This window comes from Penicillium maclennaniae, assembly GCF_028827695.1.
Source record: "Penicillium maclennaniae strain IBT 15551 chromosome Unknown utg000003l:1.0-5670915.0:1.0-5674809.0, whole genome shotgun sequence".
NCBI lineage: Eukaryota > Fungi > Ascomycota > Eurotiomycetes > Eurotiales > Aspergillaceae > Penicillium > Penicillium maclennaniae.
This window is the reverse complement of record NW_026623215.1, coordinates 3,518,977-3,533,997: the sequence shown is the minus strand read 5'-3', so window position 1 is coordinate 3,533,997 and position 15,021 is coordinate 3,518,977. Positions and strand designations below refer to the sequence as shown.

Sequence of the window (15,021 nt, the reverse complement as noted above, 5' to 3'; positions counted from 1 at the left end):
CCAAAGTACGGAGTGATCCACAAGTAGACGTGAAGCTGAAATGAAATGCCTGCAATTCAAATTGAGAATCAAGAGAAGGCACATGTAGATAAAACGCCATTGGTCGCCACCAGCAGCATTATCCTGCGATGTGATGCATCGTTGATCATGGTTCATCCCTTATGAAGATGACCCCTAAAGTCGATTTCAGCTTTCAGCTCCCTTCAACTTTAAAAGGCTCGCCCCGCGCCCATGCGTCGTTGGTATCATACAAAGTTCCTGTAACCCGTGCGTATTTTGGTATGTCCACAGAAGGAACGCTGCTTCTCCCGCGGCAAGATGCCCCTATCAAGTCGAGAGTCGTCGTCGGTATCGTATCGTTTCCACTTGGATCGCGACTTTTCTTGCTGCGGCGGATATGACTATTACCGCAACTCTTTCCTCGACGATTGCCGCTGAGTTCGGTTCGCTCGCGATCATCTCATGGCTTGGGTCCGGATACTTGATCGGCCTTACCGCGACGCAACCACTGAGCGAAACAATTGAGTGATATCTTTGGCCGGAAGGTTAGCTTTTGCTTCGCGGCATGCATGTTCACGATCGGGAACTTGATATGCGGCTTTGCTAGCTCGAAGGCTGTTCTCATTATAGCTCGAGTCCTCGCTGGTATTGGAGGCGGAGGCTGCATTTCCATTTCTACCTTTATCGCCTCAGATTATGTTCCCCTCGCCGCGGTACTTGGCAGGGTACGTTTGCAGTGATGTATACATTGGGAATTGGCCTGGGAGCAGTAATAGGAGGTACGGTGAACGATACCTTTGGCTGGAGATGGGTATTCAATGGAATCACTCCATTCTCCCTCATTTCGTGCGTACTGGTCGCGGTATTTCTCCCGAATGGCACAGAACGGGAATATGGTCTTTTTGAGATGCTTTGTCGTGTCGACTTCGTTGGATGCGTCACCCTAGTCGCATCCTTGGTACTTCATTTGACTGGATTGAACCATGAAGGCGATCAAATTGTTACAGCGCAAGTCCTTGTTACGAACCCCCTCGGGACGGGCTTATTTGTGCTATTCCTTTTGATTGAGTGGCGCTGGGGAAAAGAGCCTATCATTCCTCTATCGCTCTTCCGTCGACGCACCGTCGTTGCGACATGTCTGACTGCCTGGTTCATGTCATCATCGCTTTACATCCTTCTTTACTATGTGCCGTTATATTTGCAAATTGCTAGGCTACACACCTACGCAGGTCGGACTTCGCATTTTGCCTTACTCGATGGGAGCCGGGTTGGGCTCGTTCTTGATGGTCTCATCATTCGAGTCACGCTGTAAATACGGCGCCTTTCGATATATCACCCCGATGTCCATGGTCGTCGCAACTGTCGGGTTGGCTTTCATTGGGAGAAACATACACTGGATGATACCAGAGCTTTATCTTCTGTGTAAGGGTGTTGGCATTGGTGGAGCACTGACTGTGTTGATTTTGGCCATGCTCCATTCTGTGCCACACCGCTCGCACGCCACGGGCACCTCTGCCCTGTATGCCTTCCGATCGGTTCGACAGTGGGGCTCTCCAATGCAAGTGCCATTTTCCACGGTGAGCTAAACAGGTATGAGCGGGAGAATGGGTCTAGCTGTGACGCGACAAATGCTTGCTAGGGAGCCCTACATGGCCGCTTTTTGGCGAGCCGTGGCATTTGCATTGACGGCATTAATTTGTGGGCTCCTGATCGATTTGAATCCCAAGGGGAAGAACAAGGTGGAAGATACCGGATACCGGTTGATCGATATTGGCGACCCAAGAAAAAACCCTTCTCAAACCTCCAGGCAAAGTCTTTGGACATAGCCTACTTGAATCATTCAAAAATTTCGGTCCATTCGGAGCATGTTTTCCCGGTCAACCAAAACTTCCAACACTTCCAAGAAAGACTAAGTTACTTTCTTCGACTTCTGATAGCAATGGAACAGACAAATGACAACTGGTACCTTGACAATCCACATCGAGAACTGTTTTCTCTCCATAGGTTCATAGATCGAATAAACATCAAAACGTTGGGACAGGTCATGTGATCAGCCCGTCACGTAGGCAACGCACCTCGGAACGGACTTCCTAAACGGGACAGCACTACCGGCATGGGTCCGGTGAAATCCCAAGAGCAGAGTAGGAAACGGGTGTTCAGGATTCAGGGCAGCGAAATCGTTTTCGTAGTTGACATAACATATGGCCAGAAATGGGGCAGATTGAAGGTGATGATTTGGTAGCATCGTAAGATTCGATATAGTCCGATCGATGTGTTCAACATGAGGTGACGTCATCAATGGACGGAAGCACCATTTACGGCGAGTTCCGTTGTCTGGACTTTGGAACTGACAAACCCTGCTCAGTCAGATGATTCATGGCATATACTGATAATAGATCTTCATACTGAAAGAGTAGACATTGCATGATTATTTACAAAAGATGGTATGTAATGCACCTGACAAGTCTGAAACGCCTCTATAGACTCTGTGAGCTTTCGAACAACATCATAGCGGGGTTCTAGTTGGTTCTGCGTGATTCGGATCACGATTTGTTTTGAAGCGAGGTGCTCGAGCAAAACCATCAGGGGTATCGGGATAGTAAGGGGTAAACGAAGTACTTTCACAAGTAGAAAAGTAAGCTCTGCTACACACTGCACGGGGGTCGCCGCCTATGCTGATTCGCAAGGCCCCCGCATCTGTGTCTAATTTGTGAGATCCCCGCCTCCTCCACATTCCGTGACGGCGGTCTGGTCCAATGAAACAGCGTAGCTTAGGAATCATCACTGGCTCGATAAGTCTAGCCACTTGGGGATGACAAAGTGAGATTTCCCGAGGAGCTTCGTGTCCTGGGTAATCCGTTTCCCGTCATTCGTTCCGTTTATAAGTGCGGGGTGCCCTCCGACTCTTTTCTATTTTGTAAACTTCTTCCCCCAAACTCATCCATCATTCACCGCGATCATGAGTGGATGTCCCGTTCATAACGCCTCGGCCAATGTGGCCGGTGGTGGTACGCGCAACCGTGACTGGTGGCCCAATGCGCTCAAGCTGAATATCTTGCGCCAGCACACCGACGCTAGCAACCCCATGAGCAAGGACTTTGATTATGCCTCTGCCTTCAAAAGCCTCGACTACTATGCTCTCAAGAAAGATCTGAATGACCTGATGACCGACTCTAAGGATTTTTGGCCGGCTGATTTCGGCCACTACGGTGGTCTGTTCATCCGTATGTCGTGGCACAGTGCGGGTACTTACCGTGTCTTCGACGGCCGTGGTGGTGGTGGCCAGGGTCAGCAGCGATTTGCTCCACTCAACAGCTGGCCCGACAATGTCAGCCTGGACAAGGCCCGCCGTCTATTGTGGCCCATTAAGCAGAAGTACGGTGACAAGATCTCCTGGGCTGATTTGCTCCTCCTGACCGGTAATGTTGCGCTTGAATCCATGGGTTTCAAGACCTTCGGCTTTGCCGGTGGTCGTCCGGACACCTGGGAGGCTGATGAGTCGGCCTACTGGGGCGGCGAGACCGAGTGGTTCGGCACCAATGTCCGTTACCTGCCCGAGAGCAAGGAGCAGGAGGCCAAGCAGAGCGATATCAAGACTCGCAATTTGGAGAACCCATTGGCTGCCACCGTCATGGGCCTGATCTACGTCAATCCGGAGGGCCCCGAAGGTATTCCCGATCCCGTTGCTGCCGCCCATGATATCCGTACCACCTTCGGCCGCATGGCCATGAACGATGAGGAGACCGTTGCCCTGATTGCCGGTGGTCACGCCTTCGGAAAAACCCACGGTGCTGCCCCCGCTAATAATGTCGGTGCCGAGCCTGAGGGTGCCAGTATCGAGCAGCAGGGTCTTGGCTGGGCCAACAAGCACGAGACGGGCAAGGGTCCTCACACCATCACTTCTGGCCTGGAGGTTACCTGGACGAAGACTCCCGCAAAGTGGAGTAACTTATACCTTGAGTACCTCTTCAAGTATGACTGGGAGCTCACCAAGTCGCCTGCCGGTGCCAACCAGTGGGAGGCGAAGGACGCCGACGACATTATCCCTCATGCCTTTGACCCCAACAAGAAGCAAAAGCCTCGCATGTTGACCACTGATCTGTCTTTGCGCTTCGACCCCAAGTACGAGAAAATTTCTCGCCGGTTCCTCGCCAACCCTGACCAGCTCGCCGATGCTTTCTCCCGTGCCTGGTTCAAGTTGTTACACCGTGACATGGGTCCCCGCGTCCGCTGGCTCGGCCCTGAGGTTCCCAAGGAGGTTCTTCTGTGGGAAGACCCCCTCCCCGCTCTTAGCCACCCTCTGATCAACCACGAGGATGCTACTGAGCTGAAGCGTGATATTCTGGCTTCTGGCGTTGATCCCACCAAGTTCATTGCAACTGCCTGGGCTTCCGCCTCTACCTTCCGTGGCGGTGACAAGCGTGGTGGTGCCAACGGCGCTCGTATCCGTCTCGAGCCCCAGAGCAAGTGGGAGGTCAACAACCCTGCTCAGCTCCAGGAGGTTCTGAAGGTCTTGGAGGATGTTCAGCGCCGATACAACTCCTCCCAGACCGGAAACAAGCGTGTGTCGCTGGCCGACCTCATCGTTCTGGCCGGCTGCGCTGCTTTGGAGAAGGCGGCCGGTATCCCGGTTCCCTTCACTCCTGGCCGCACCGATGCTACTCAGGAGCAGACCGACGTCCAGTCCTTCAGCTACCTTGAGCCCTACGCTGACGGCTTCCGCAACTATGGTACTTCCAGCAAGCGTGTCCGCAGCGAGCAGTTCCTCGTCGACCGCGCCCAGCTGCTGACCCTTTCTGCTCCCGAGATGACCGTCCTTGTCGGTGGTCTTCGCGCCCTGAACGCCAACTGGGACCGCTCCAACGTCGGTGTCCTGACCCAGCGCCCCGGCCAGCTCACCAATGATTTCTTCATCAACCTTTTGGACATGAACACCGACTGGAAGCCCACGGACGACCGCAACGAGTACTTTGAGGGTGTTGATCACAAGACTGGCGCGAAGAAGTGGACCGCTTCTCGCGTGGATTTGATCTTCGGTCACCACTCCGAGCTCCGAGCTCTTGCTGAACACTATGGTAGCTCGGACGGCCAGTCGAAGTTCGTTCGTGACTTCGTTGCCGCCTGGGACAAGGTTATGAACCTTGACCGCTTCGATGTGACCTATTCATCGGTCGTCGGCCGCCCTACCCCTCGTCTGTGAAGAAAAACTCCTGTGAACATGTGAATGTTTATGACCCTGTATTCAAATTTAGTTACGAAGATTGATATTCCCAATCAATGATGAATATTCAAATGAGATTTTTTCCACTTGTAGGAATGCATCGATCAATAATGGAAGTTTTGTCGCCGGTGCAAGTCATGAGACGACGCTGCGAAGTATCTATTCTGAACGTCAGCGGCTTTTTAGTTTAGGAAACCAGTATTACATTCGAAATTTTGTTCCCGACATAATCATTGACCAGGGTCGACTAATGTCTATGTGATAGCAATCTGTCAGATAGAATTTTCAAGTCATAGTAGCCATTGAAGTAGTCTTTATCGCTGTCAAGAGAAACCAAATACTATCAGACTCGTCATCAATCCCTTTCCCTTCGCCAAATATATCGAGACCGATTCAGCCCGGACCTAAGCCCACTCGACACCGGATCGTCCGCCCGCTCCTGAGCCTACTTCGAAGAGTAGCGACCACATTCCGCGGGCGTGATGTGTATGTCTGTCTCTATTTTTTGGGTCAACATCCGATGTAAATAGAAAGACAATCCAGCAGCCTAGAATCGAGTCAAAGCATGACGACCAATACTCGATTCAATAGACGAATCAGGGTCGTGAACGGAGCACTGTGGACCCATTCCTATCCAGACCGAATCCGGGAATTTCTGCGTATTCGCACTGCAAAGGCTATCCTCAGTCTCGTACAACCTATCAGGATAGCCAGAACATGAACGGAAACTCATAGATCTGTCGATCTTAGTGTGGATTTCAGGCTCCTAGGTTCCACATTGAGTCTAGTTTCAGGGTCTCGCTCGACGCGACTGCATAAGACGAATACGACTCCCTTCTATTGCTTACCCTCGCCCAGCCTATGGAGACCGATCCCTCTAGCGCAAAGCCCATCAGGGCTCGGCGGACTCATCGGAAGTCCCGTCTAGGATGCAGTAATTGCAAAAGGCGTCGCATCAAGGTGAGACTCAAGACAGTCGCTATTCTCGCCATTCTCCCCCCCATCAATGTTTGCCACTTCACATTCGTCTGAGTCCTAATTTGATTTCATTTCGCTCCTTCCTGTATTTCAAGTTGTCCACCTCTTCTGTGCTCTTTTATAGGCTTGTTTCCACGATGTTGAAGATCTTGCGCCACCTTTCATGTTTTTCTCAGGGGCGGTACGACGACCTGGCATCCGAAACTAACTTGTTCCAGTGCGACGAGAAACGACCAGCCTGTTTCAACTGCTCAAATCATTTAATCGAGTGCACATATAACACGTCCCCGCGATCACCAGAATCACAATCGCCAGGACTCTCCGAGCCTTCTTCTGAGCAATCGCGTCCGAGTCGGTACCGACCTCAGCGATTTGCGACAGGCGGACTCAAACAGACTTTCAAATTATGCAAAAGTCAGCCATCAAAATGCACGCAATCAGTAGGGACGCAATGCCATCTCTCCTCGGGATTGATCGGCACGATCTCGATAGCCGATCTACAACTCTTTCACCATTACACCATCGAGACCTACCGAACAATGACAAGCGATGGCGATCCGAGACGTATATGGCAAAAACACCTCGTCGAATGGGGTATCGAGTTTCCATCAATATTACACCTGATCTTGGCTCTATCAGCCCTTCACCTAGCACACGAGCAACCCACACTTCGAGACCAATATCTCCAACAAGCTGATGACCACTTCACGTTTGGAATCCGATCAGTCACGAGTGTCCTCTCGCAACTCAATGCCGGAAATTGCCAAAAGATCTACATGTCCGCCATTCTCATATGCTTCATCTACTTCGGCAGAGGTCCACGGTCCAATGAATATCTTGTCTTCAGCGCCAGTGGGCCAGCCGAATGGTTAATGTTGATGCGCGGAGTCAGATTGATTGTGACATCTCACCGTGCGGGAGTGTTTAGTGGGCTTCTCGAACCGAAAGCTGATGATCGAAGTCATGATCTGACACCGGAAATGCGCAGTGAATTACACGAGCATACCGTCCACACTGAAGCAGTACAACGTCTCATTGAACGGGATATACCAGACGAGGGAGATCTTGGAAGACATTTGGCTGCCATCAAGAATCTTCTCGAAATTATGCGTGAAGTGTACGAGAGACGATCTGCGGGTTCTTCGGGCGTGGATTTAATGGATCTCTTGATCGGATGGGTGTATCGACTTTCTGAGGAGATGGTGGGATCTTTAGAGCGCAAGGAACCATACGCCCTTGTCATACTGGCGCACTGGGCGGTGCTCCTGAAATATATGGACTCGGCGTGGTTCATGAGCGGTTGGGCCGAACATGTGCTCTCAGGTATCTCCACCTCTTTGGACGAGGAATTCCGTTCATGGATTGAGTGGCCGATGAAACAGCTTCATCAAATTCAGCTAGAATAGCTCTGTATATTATTGAAATCAAAAAATTTCGTTTAAAATCCCACCATCGCTCTGAAATCTCTGGATCCCTTGTACTTGAAGTTTTGCAGGGTGGGTCAACTATTATGCCCTCTGTGGCTACAAGTACCACAAGTACCCCCCCCAAACACGTTTTTCATGTTTCTGAAAATAATAAAATTTCTGCCTGATCCATGAATTAACCAGGGTTCGTGAGATGTAAATCTCAGATAAGGTGCATATGCTATGGATCAACGGGGGTCACAGCTTCAAAAGGGCTCCACCGGTCTCCACCCGTACTCGTTCCAAAAATTTCCTAATCCGGTAATCGCGAAAGATCGTCGATGGAACAAGGCGTTTAGACATGATTTAAAAATAGGTATGTAAATCTAATAAAGAAGAGGACATTTCTCAATTTCTATGTGAAGAAAAAACCCCATCAATTTCCAACTATACAATTCCACTCCTTCACTATGGATATCGACTTTCACCCCGGTGTAAATGGGGGCTCGCCCTGGGTCGACTTCTACCCATATACACCCTCAGCCACAGCCGGCTATGCATTCATGGCCATGTTCGGTATAGTGACTGTTGCCCATCTCATCTTGATGTTTCCCTTCCGCGCCGCATATTTCATTCCACTCGTTTTAGGAGGTGTTTGTACGTTCCTTCTCTCTTCCGCCCTCCCGATCTCCCTAACTTCACCCGACTCGAGCTCGACTTTTAACAGGCCTTCCTACCAGGTGAAACATTCGGATATTACGGTCGGGCATGGTCCCACGAAAGCAGAACAAATATCGGCTCATGGGCTCTCCAAGAAATGCTCATTCTATGTTCTCCTCCTCTGGTCGCCGCCACGATCTACATGGTCCTTGGTCGAGTCATTCGCTCGTTTGGCGCCGAACATCTCGCGAGCATGCGGCCCAAGAAGATCACCGTCATCTTTGTACTGAACGATGTCCTGTGTTTCTGTACACAATTAGGCGGTGCAGGCGTCCAGATCACTGGAGATGCAAACGCCATGAACATTGGCAAGAAAGTCGTCCTCGCAGGTTTGATCTTCTCTCTGATCGTGTTTGCCTTCTTCGTCTGGATTGCAGCGACCCTGCATCGCAGATTGCAGAAATCTCCCACGGATATTCTCGTCATGAATCCGGATATCCACTGGCAGCGGTATATGCTCGCTCTCTATGTTTCTTGTTTTGCCATGATGCTTCGTAATCTGGTGCGGACGATTCAGTTCGGGGCTAATAAGACTTCGCCTATCAATACACAGGAGGTGTATATCTATGTTTTCGATGGGTTCCTCATGTTCTTTTCTATGTTGGTGTTGATCGTTTTTCATCCTGGGAAACTGATCAAGAAGGCTCGTCGTTTGGGCAAGGTCGCTGACTTCCATGAACCTCTTACGAGCGAGAATAGGATGTCGGATGTTCCTTTGACCAAATACGAGCCTCGGATGATGGCAGTCTAGGCCTCTACTGGATCTTCTTGTCTGGCGTTTGGGTTATGATTTTTCCTTTGTTGATCTTCCTTTTTTCTCGGAGTCCACTCTCGTTAATGGTGTTTGAATACCTTACTTTCATTACTTGTTCTTGTTCTATAGATGACAATGTCTTAAGCCCGTTTGGATACTACAATACCCTTTTCCGTGACTTCGCGACGATTTTGACATGGAAGATAATTGAGAGGTAAAATGTCATTATTAGATTCCACTGGAAGGCTAGCCCGCGCCATCCAAGGTCCGTCCATATGTCCAGACAAGACAAATTAAAAAAACTCATTACAGACATCAGATCACGTAAATGGTGTGTGCCAGAACGAAGAAGTCCTCTGGAGATTAGGGGCACATGTATGACCCAGATCAGCCAGAACCTGAAAATCCAAGATCAAACATCGGCTGTCAATGGTACATCTAGAACCACACAATCCCCACAACTAGTCCAATTACCACTGCCATGCAACTACCTCGTAGCTCTGGCGAGTGGTGACTCGCAGCGTCGGTGGGTTGATCACAAGGCAATTTCTCTGAGATTTGTGTCGGCGTGGGAAAAGCCAGTTCCTTCTCTGTCTGGGGCATCGAGAGTTCTGCGTGACTTGCAGATGCACGACCCCAAATATTGACTCAACATATTCTGAGCCAGTTCGGATTAATGGATGGAGGGCGCGATTATGTGACCATTCTTTTGTGGTCTCCCAGAGGCCAATTACGGAACGGCAGGCCTGCTGCCAGAGGTTGCGCAGAGTGGGGAATTGCAGTCCCGAATCGGCTTGGGGAGGTGTGTGTGAGGACATCGATTCATCAATCAATTGCGGTGTGTTTCCGGGGGTTTCTTCGAGGTTTGAAGTTGGCGAGGGAGCCATGTTTGAGGGCGCAAGCGTAGGGGGAAGGTTCGCGTTCTCGGTGGCATAGCTCCGGTTCGTAAAAGGGGTGAGAAGTTGATAGTCGTCAAGTTGCTGGATGAAATACGTGCGGAACGCGCGAGCTCTTCGACTGAATTTGTAAGAAGATTCGGTGCCATGCAAAGCGCGACTTTTATTTTCGGCGGGGGCGACCTCGCTAGGGATTGTCGCCGCGCCGTGGCCCACGCGTGAAGACCGCGACGGACGGTTCCCACGGGACCTTGATTGCGCAGCCAGGATCCATGACTTGCGAGGATCGACGGGAGGTAATTCCGAGGTAATTTCAGCAGCGCTATCCTGAATGAGAGGGACTTCTAGTAGAGGGGGCCATGTGTTAGCTTAACATTCCAACATTCCTCAGGGGGGGGGGGAGGGGGGGGGTTCAGGCCGATGAACATACGACGGGCTCCAGTGTAGAATGCCAAATTCGCCAGCTTAATGTTGTATATACTCGACAGCGATGGCACCAAGGTGAGCAGCGAGAAAACAATCAGGGCCAGGAGTGGGAGCGCGCCCGGTTTTGCCAGCCCAGGGCGCATTGTCCGCGCACGCCGATCAATGCCGGTGATTTCTGGCGGAGCTCAAACGACAGATTTGATAGTGTCGAGGAGCAAGATTGGCAGCGTCAATGCCATGAAGGAGTGGGGGCGAGACAGTGTTCCAGTTCGGGTGTTTTGAAATCGGGGTCAAGTCTCGGGAAGTGCGAGCAGGCCGCCACAGCAGACGGGCAGAATACGCTTGAATTTGTCCCACTCTCAGCAAACAGGTACAAGGGAAAATAAATAGCAATAGCAATAGCAATAGCAATATGAATAGCAACAGCAAAAAGTGGAGGGGATCCCACGAGCGATAAGGCTTGACAGGATGCTTCGCTCTTTGGCAGGTGTCTTTTTTTTCCCGTCCGGCCCGGATGACGTCGATGACCTGGTCGCTCAGAGTAACGGCTGCAAGCGTCGCGTCTGATAATCTTATAGTTGTGTTGCTCTCTATAATTCCTGGATAACTAGCCCCCCTAGGCATAGACCATACCTGTTTACCACTTTTTGACGTCGCTCTATGCAGGCTTAAACAAGGAAATGGCGCCCATCTCGGGGGCCAAAACGTCCAAGCTTCACGTTGAGTTTTCCCCAAGGTTCCAAGGATGTTGGCCTGATGACTGCCTGAGGCATCAACCCTCCCCCCACTGCGACAGTAGCTCCTTCCAGACCAGGTTTTGGTTCACCACTCGCCAGCTTCGTAGAGCTGATTATATGCCCTAGTGGCACAGGGCGAACCAAGGATGATGTGAGCCAAGCAAACATTCTCGGGGCAACTCCCGCGCTCTCCCTAGATAAGCAGTAGATCGACAGCCCGTCTCACCTGCATCGCTCGAGGACCTCTCAGGGCTGAGAGTGTGGCAGGCGGCTCAAGCCGCTCACCGTGTTGGGGCTTTTAGCCGAGACAGTAGTCATGAGGTGGAAAGCAAAAGATATAGAACTGATCGACCGACTATAAACACATGGTATATGATATCTCATATCGCCATCGATGATCCTTGCATCTTATATTCGCGTGGGCTCACTTTAATCATGATGTACTGTAGTATACCTATCCTAATAAGTGGAGACAATCTTCTTCAAGCCAGTATGTCCCCAAAAAAGAACTGGCTATGGATTAACCAGTTTCGAGCCGGCGACTCGAGAAATGACGGCAGCCATTCAGGAAGTGCAATGAATGAGCGACCCAGAGGCTCCTCACCACCACCGTTGGCATGTAAAGAAACAAGAGCTTGTTCGAGTTGGAAGTATTCTGTCCGATGTGTCGGGCCCTGGAATGATCCCATCATGGTCGACCCAGTGGGGCTCGCCTCGAATCGATCAGGGCCACTTAAGCCCGCGCGCAGGGCACCGTGTAGTCCCTCTAACACCTTCACGCCTCGTTTCGCAAAGGTATTATGCGGTGCTTGTCGATATAGGAGACCGAACGCATCAAAGAATCTATTGTAGCTGCGCTGAAGGATGGAGTCGGCAACAGTGTGCATTCCTTCCTTCAACAATCTTCTTTCATCTGCCTGGATAGACAGTAGACATACACCGAGCGTGGCTAATGAGTCAACGAGGGCGACTGGTAACGTGAATAATCTGTCAATCGACCCTCCTTCCTCGTTTCCAGTAAGCGCGTACAGCTTGCCGATGCACGAAATGATTTTGCATGTCGTTTCCATCAGAGACCGGCGATGGGAGAGTGCGAGCAGATCTGGTCCGGGCTTGGCTCGTACACTGTGGCCGTGGTGCAGATTTTTGCAAGGGTCCATGAACGATCTATAGAGTGACGCCTCGATGATATGGATGAACAGACCAAGCGTCTCTCTCTTCATTGTGAGTGCAGGATGAGCCACGTCCCAGGAAACATCGGGGCTCTCGAGGGAGAATGGAGGAGGTAATTGGTCAAGGATAACTTGATGGAAGCGCTGCGCGAATTCTGATGCTACTGCCGGTTCTTGCTGGTCACTTTTCCATGACGGAGGGCTCATAAATGCTGTTAGGTATCGAGCCAACTTGATGTGGAAAATTCGATCAGTGAAGGGCGTGAGAACGTAAGGTTTCACGGTAAACGGTTGTAGATTGTCGTGTGGAGGCTCAATGTCAAAGTATCCCTCCGGGATCAGTGGCCAGTGACCAAAGAAGGTGCACATATACCTGCATTGGACGGGTAAGCAATGCCTTGATGTCCCGAGTACGATTCTAGTTCATACCGATCCCAAACGTATAAATTCCAAAAGGTCCGTCTCCGTAATTCCATCTCCAAATCGCTGATAGGAATACCTGGATCTTTCAGATGCAGCCCCATCTCATGCGCATCCCTGACAGCCGTACTGAGAACAGACCAGCTGGCCCGGACCTTTCCGTAGTTTTTCAAATAGCCCACATGTAAGAACCTATGTTGCACCGTCTCTATCGAAGGCTTTTTCGTCGGCGGCTGGGACTTGTCGAGCTCGTCGGCGAGCGACGAATACCACTGCTCCATAGCCTCTGGATGCGACTTCAATACCCCTATGGTTGGAAATTTGGAATGCGGGAGAGACTGGATACTAAGAAGACAGACTCGAAGAACAAGCAACCCGAAATCAATGTCTTCGTCCCGAACAGCTTCACCCGATCGATCGTTGCTCTCCTGGGCTATCCACCAGGACATATACCTAGTCTGGAAGGAAGGTGGGTGAATTGTTTCGTAGAGTCGGTTAAGCTCTTGCAGAAACATGCTCACAAGGAAGTCCGTCACCGATTTATCGGGCCACAACTTTGGTGGCCTTGATCCAGAACGTGAACATTGTTCCTTTTTCGTCATTTTCAAAGGTGGAGGGACATGACTTTGGAGTTCCTTAGTCAGTAGGTGAGTGAGGGCACAGTGTCAAAGGGCAACGGACAGGCTCCGAGGCGCATGTGGGGAGAGGCTGGTCGACCCTTGCGAGTGATACCCCTGGGATTCGAAGATGTCCACATCTACAGTATTGTCTGACTCGTCCGATGAGAGTGTCGTTGATGTTTCGGCTTCACTATGGGTCGCTGCAGAGCTTGCTCGTCCGCCTCGCGGGTTCTGGCTGTGGGTCTTGCCTTGCTGCTGATGAACCATGGAATAGACGCAGAGGTGCTGTACGCCACGGCCAGTACAGTGGTTACAGGGCTTCTGCCGATTGCACTTTGGCCGGCGTCAGCATGTTGGCTCCTTCAGATCACCAAGAATGGATACCTTTTGCTTCCTGCGATTACATTCGAGACAAGACTTGATCGGTTTGCGACGGGTTCTTTTTTCGGCATGCATATCGATGTTATCGATTCAATCAATCTAAAGGCGGAAGTGAAAGTCGATTACTACCATCTTCTGCAGATTTCAAGGTTTTAGTACCTCAACCGTAAGCTGACAAGACTCAAAAAGGCCCCCATTTCAGGAACCGCAAGCCACTTTACATCGCGTGTACTTATCAGTCGACCATGCAAAGCTTGCTCAAAACTTCCTTCCGTCAAAGCTGTGGCCCCAGCCTGGCTAGTGTCATATCTTTCCTGTACAGGAATATGCATCATCATCATGCACGATGAAACCGTGAGAAAATGAGATTTCCCCACAGGTCAGGAACACGTGTGATCTGCCATACGATTCAGTGATGATCTGCTTTGCCACCATTGCCGTGCCGAAATCCAAATCCTCTCCCTTTTATTATTTTTTTTACCGCCGAGAATCCAGCCCAAGAATTAGCTCTTACTAGATTTAAATTAGAGCGCATGACCAGTCTGCAGCTCAGTGGACCCTCAAGAATGGCGCGGTACAGAGTTGGGGGCCGGAACTCTTCAGCGGAGAACGTCCGCAGGAACGGCGACCCCGACACGTGGACGCACGTTTATTAAAAGGTTATCTAGGGTCTTCGATTGCTGGGTTATACGATCATCGGCGCTCGGAGGTGGACCCAGTCCCGATGTGCGACGTCTATTCCTTGAAATCGTCCGGGCTCCACCAATTCCCCGGGCCTCAGGTTGATACTGGTTTTGCCCCCAAATGTAAGGGAAATGAGGAATCAACGGCAAAGAAAGCACTGCATTGTGGAAGTGGAAGACGTCATCCTTCGAGTTTCAGAGAGTCTTTGGTGAATCTAATACTGATGAAGGCGATCTTCTCGGGCAACATATGCCATTTCCAGAATATTCGACCAAGCCACATCTTGCTAGAACCTGTCAGCTGAGATGAGACGACTTTTCAATTTCAGCAGCTAGTCTAAGGAGAAAGTCGCCCAACAGTAGCCGGGTAAATACCCATTTCGAGCAGATGTCACTACCAGTATGGTGTAGCTATCAACCAGCGAGGGAAACCAGTGGTATGAGCATCGTATCTACGAGTGTCGGACATACTTGACAGACGTGGTAGGGATAAAGAGCTCAAAGAAAGAAGACCAAGACTGGACCCTCCTCATACATTAAATTGCGTCAACTTGGCGAAAAAATCCACTTCACGCTTCCTTCCCTGGTTGCCACCTGTCAATGCGCA

General features: G+C 50.6%; 6 protein-coding genes across 6 annotated transcripts; 4 read left to right on the top strand and 2 right to left on the bottom strand.

The window, feature by feature from the left end:
* Window positions 1–569: 569 nt before the first annotated feature.
* On the top strand, window positions 570–1,312 carry N7477_003455 (Major facilitator superfamily domain general substrate transporter; the record flags this gene model as incomplete). The annotated part of the gene is given in 2 exon segments (XM_056965118.1): window positions 570–713; window positions 725–1,312. The coding sequence occupies 2 exon segments, from the start codon at window positions 570–572 to the stop codon at window positions 1,310–1,312; spliced, it is 732 nt and encodes a 243-aa protein (XP_056825071.1).
* A 1,647-nt stretch (window positions 1,313–2,959) lies between these two features.
* On the top strand, window positions 2,960–5,200 carry cat2 (bifunctional catalase-peroxidase Cat2; the record flags this gene model as incomplete). Its single annotated transcript, XM_056965117.1, has 1 exon — window positions 2,960–5,200. The coding sequence occupies one exon, from the start codon at window positions 2,960–2,962 to the stop codon at window positions 5,198–5,200; it is 2,241 nt and encodes a 746-aa protein (XP_056825070.1).
* Window positions 5,201–6,082: 882 nt separating this feature from the next.
* Window positions 6,083–7,605, top strand: N7477_003453 (Zn(II)2Cys6 transcription factor domain-containing protein; the record flags this gene model as incomplete). The annotated part of the gene is made up of 2 exons (XM_056965116.1): window positions 6,083–6,181; window positions 6,295–7,605. The coding sequence occupies 2 exons, from the start codon at window positions 6,083–6,085 to the stop codon at window positions 7,603–7,605; spliced, it is 1,410 nt and encodes a 469-aa protein (XP_056825069.1).
* A 470-nt stretch (window positions 7,606–8,075) lies between these two features.
* On the top strand, window positions 8,076–9,076 carry N7477_003452 (RTA1 domain-containing protein; the record flags this gene model as incomplete). Its single annotated transcript, XM_056965115.1, has 2 exons — window positions 8,076–8,262; window positions 8,346–9,076. The coding sequence occupies 2 exons, from the start codon at window positions 8,076–8,078 to the stop codon at window positions 9,074–9,076; spliced, it is 918 nt and encodes a 305-aa protein (XP_056825068.1).
* Window positions 9,077–9,549: 473 nt separating this feature from the next.
* N7477_003451 (uncharacterized protein) lies at window positions 9,550–10,544 on the bottom strand (the record flags this gene model as incomplete). Its single annotated transcript, XM_056965114.1, has 2 exons — window positions 9,550–10,319; window positions 10,406–10,544. The coding sequence occupies 2 exons, from the start codon at window positions 10,542–10,544 to the stop codon at window positions 9,550–9,552; spliced, it is 909 nt and encodes a 302-aa protein (XP_056825067.1).
* A 1,076-nt stretch (window positions 10,545–11,620) lies between these two features.
* N7477_003450 (fungal specific transcription factor domain-containing protein) lies at window positions 11,621–13,245 on the bottom strand (the record flags this gene model as incomplete). Its single annotated transcript, XM_056965113.1, has 2 exons — window positions 11,621–12,683; window positions 12,740–13,245. 2 exons carry the CDS (start codon window positions 13,243–13,245, stop codon window positions 11,621–11,623), a joined length of 1,569 nt encoding a protein of 522 aa, XP_056825066.1.
* Between the last annotated feature and the right edge of the window lie 1,776 nt (window positions 13,246–15,021).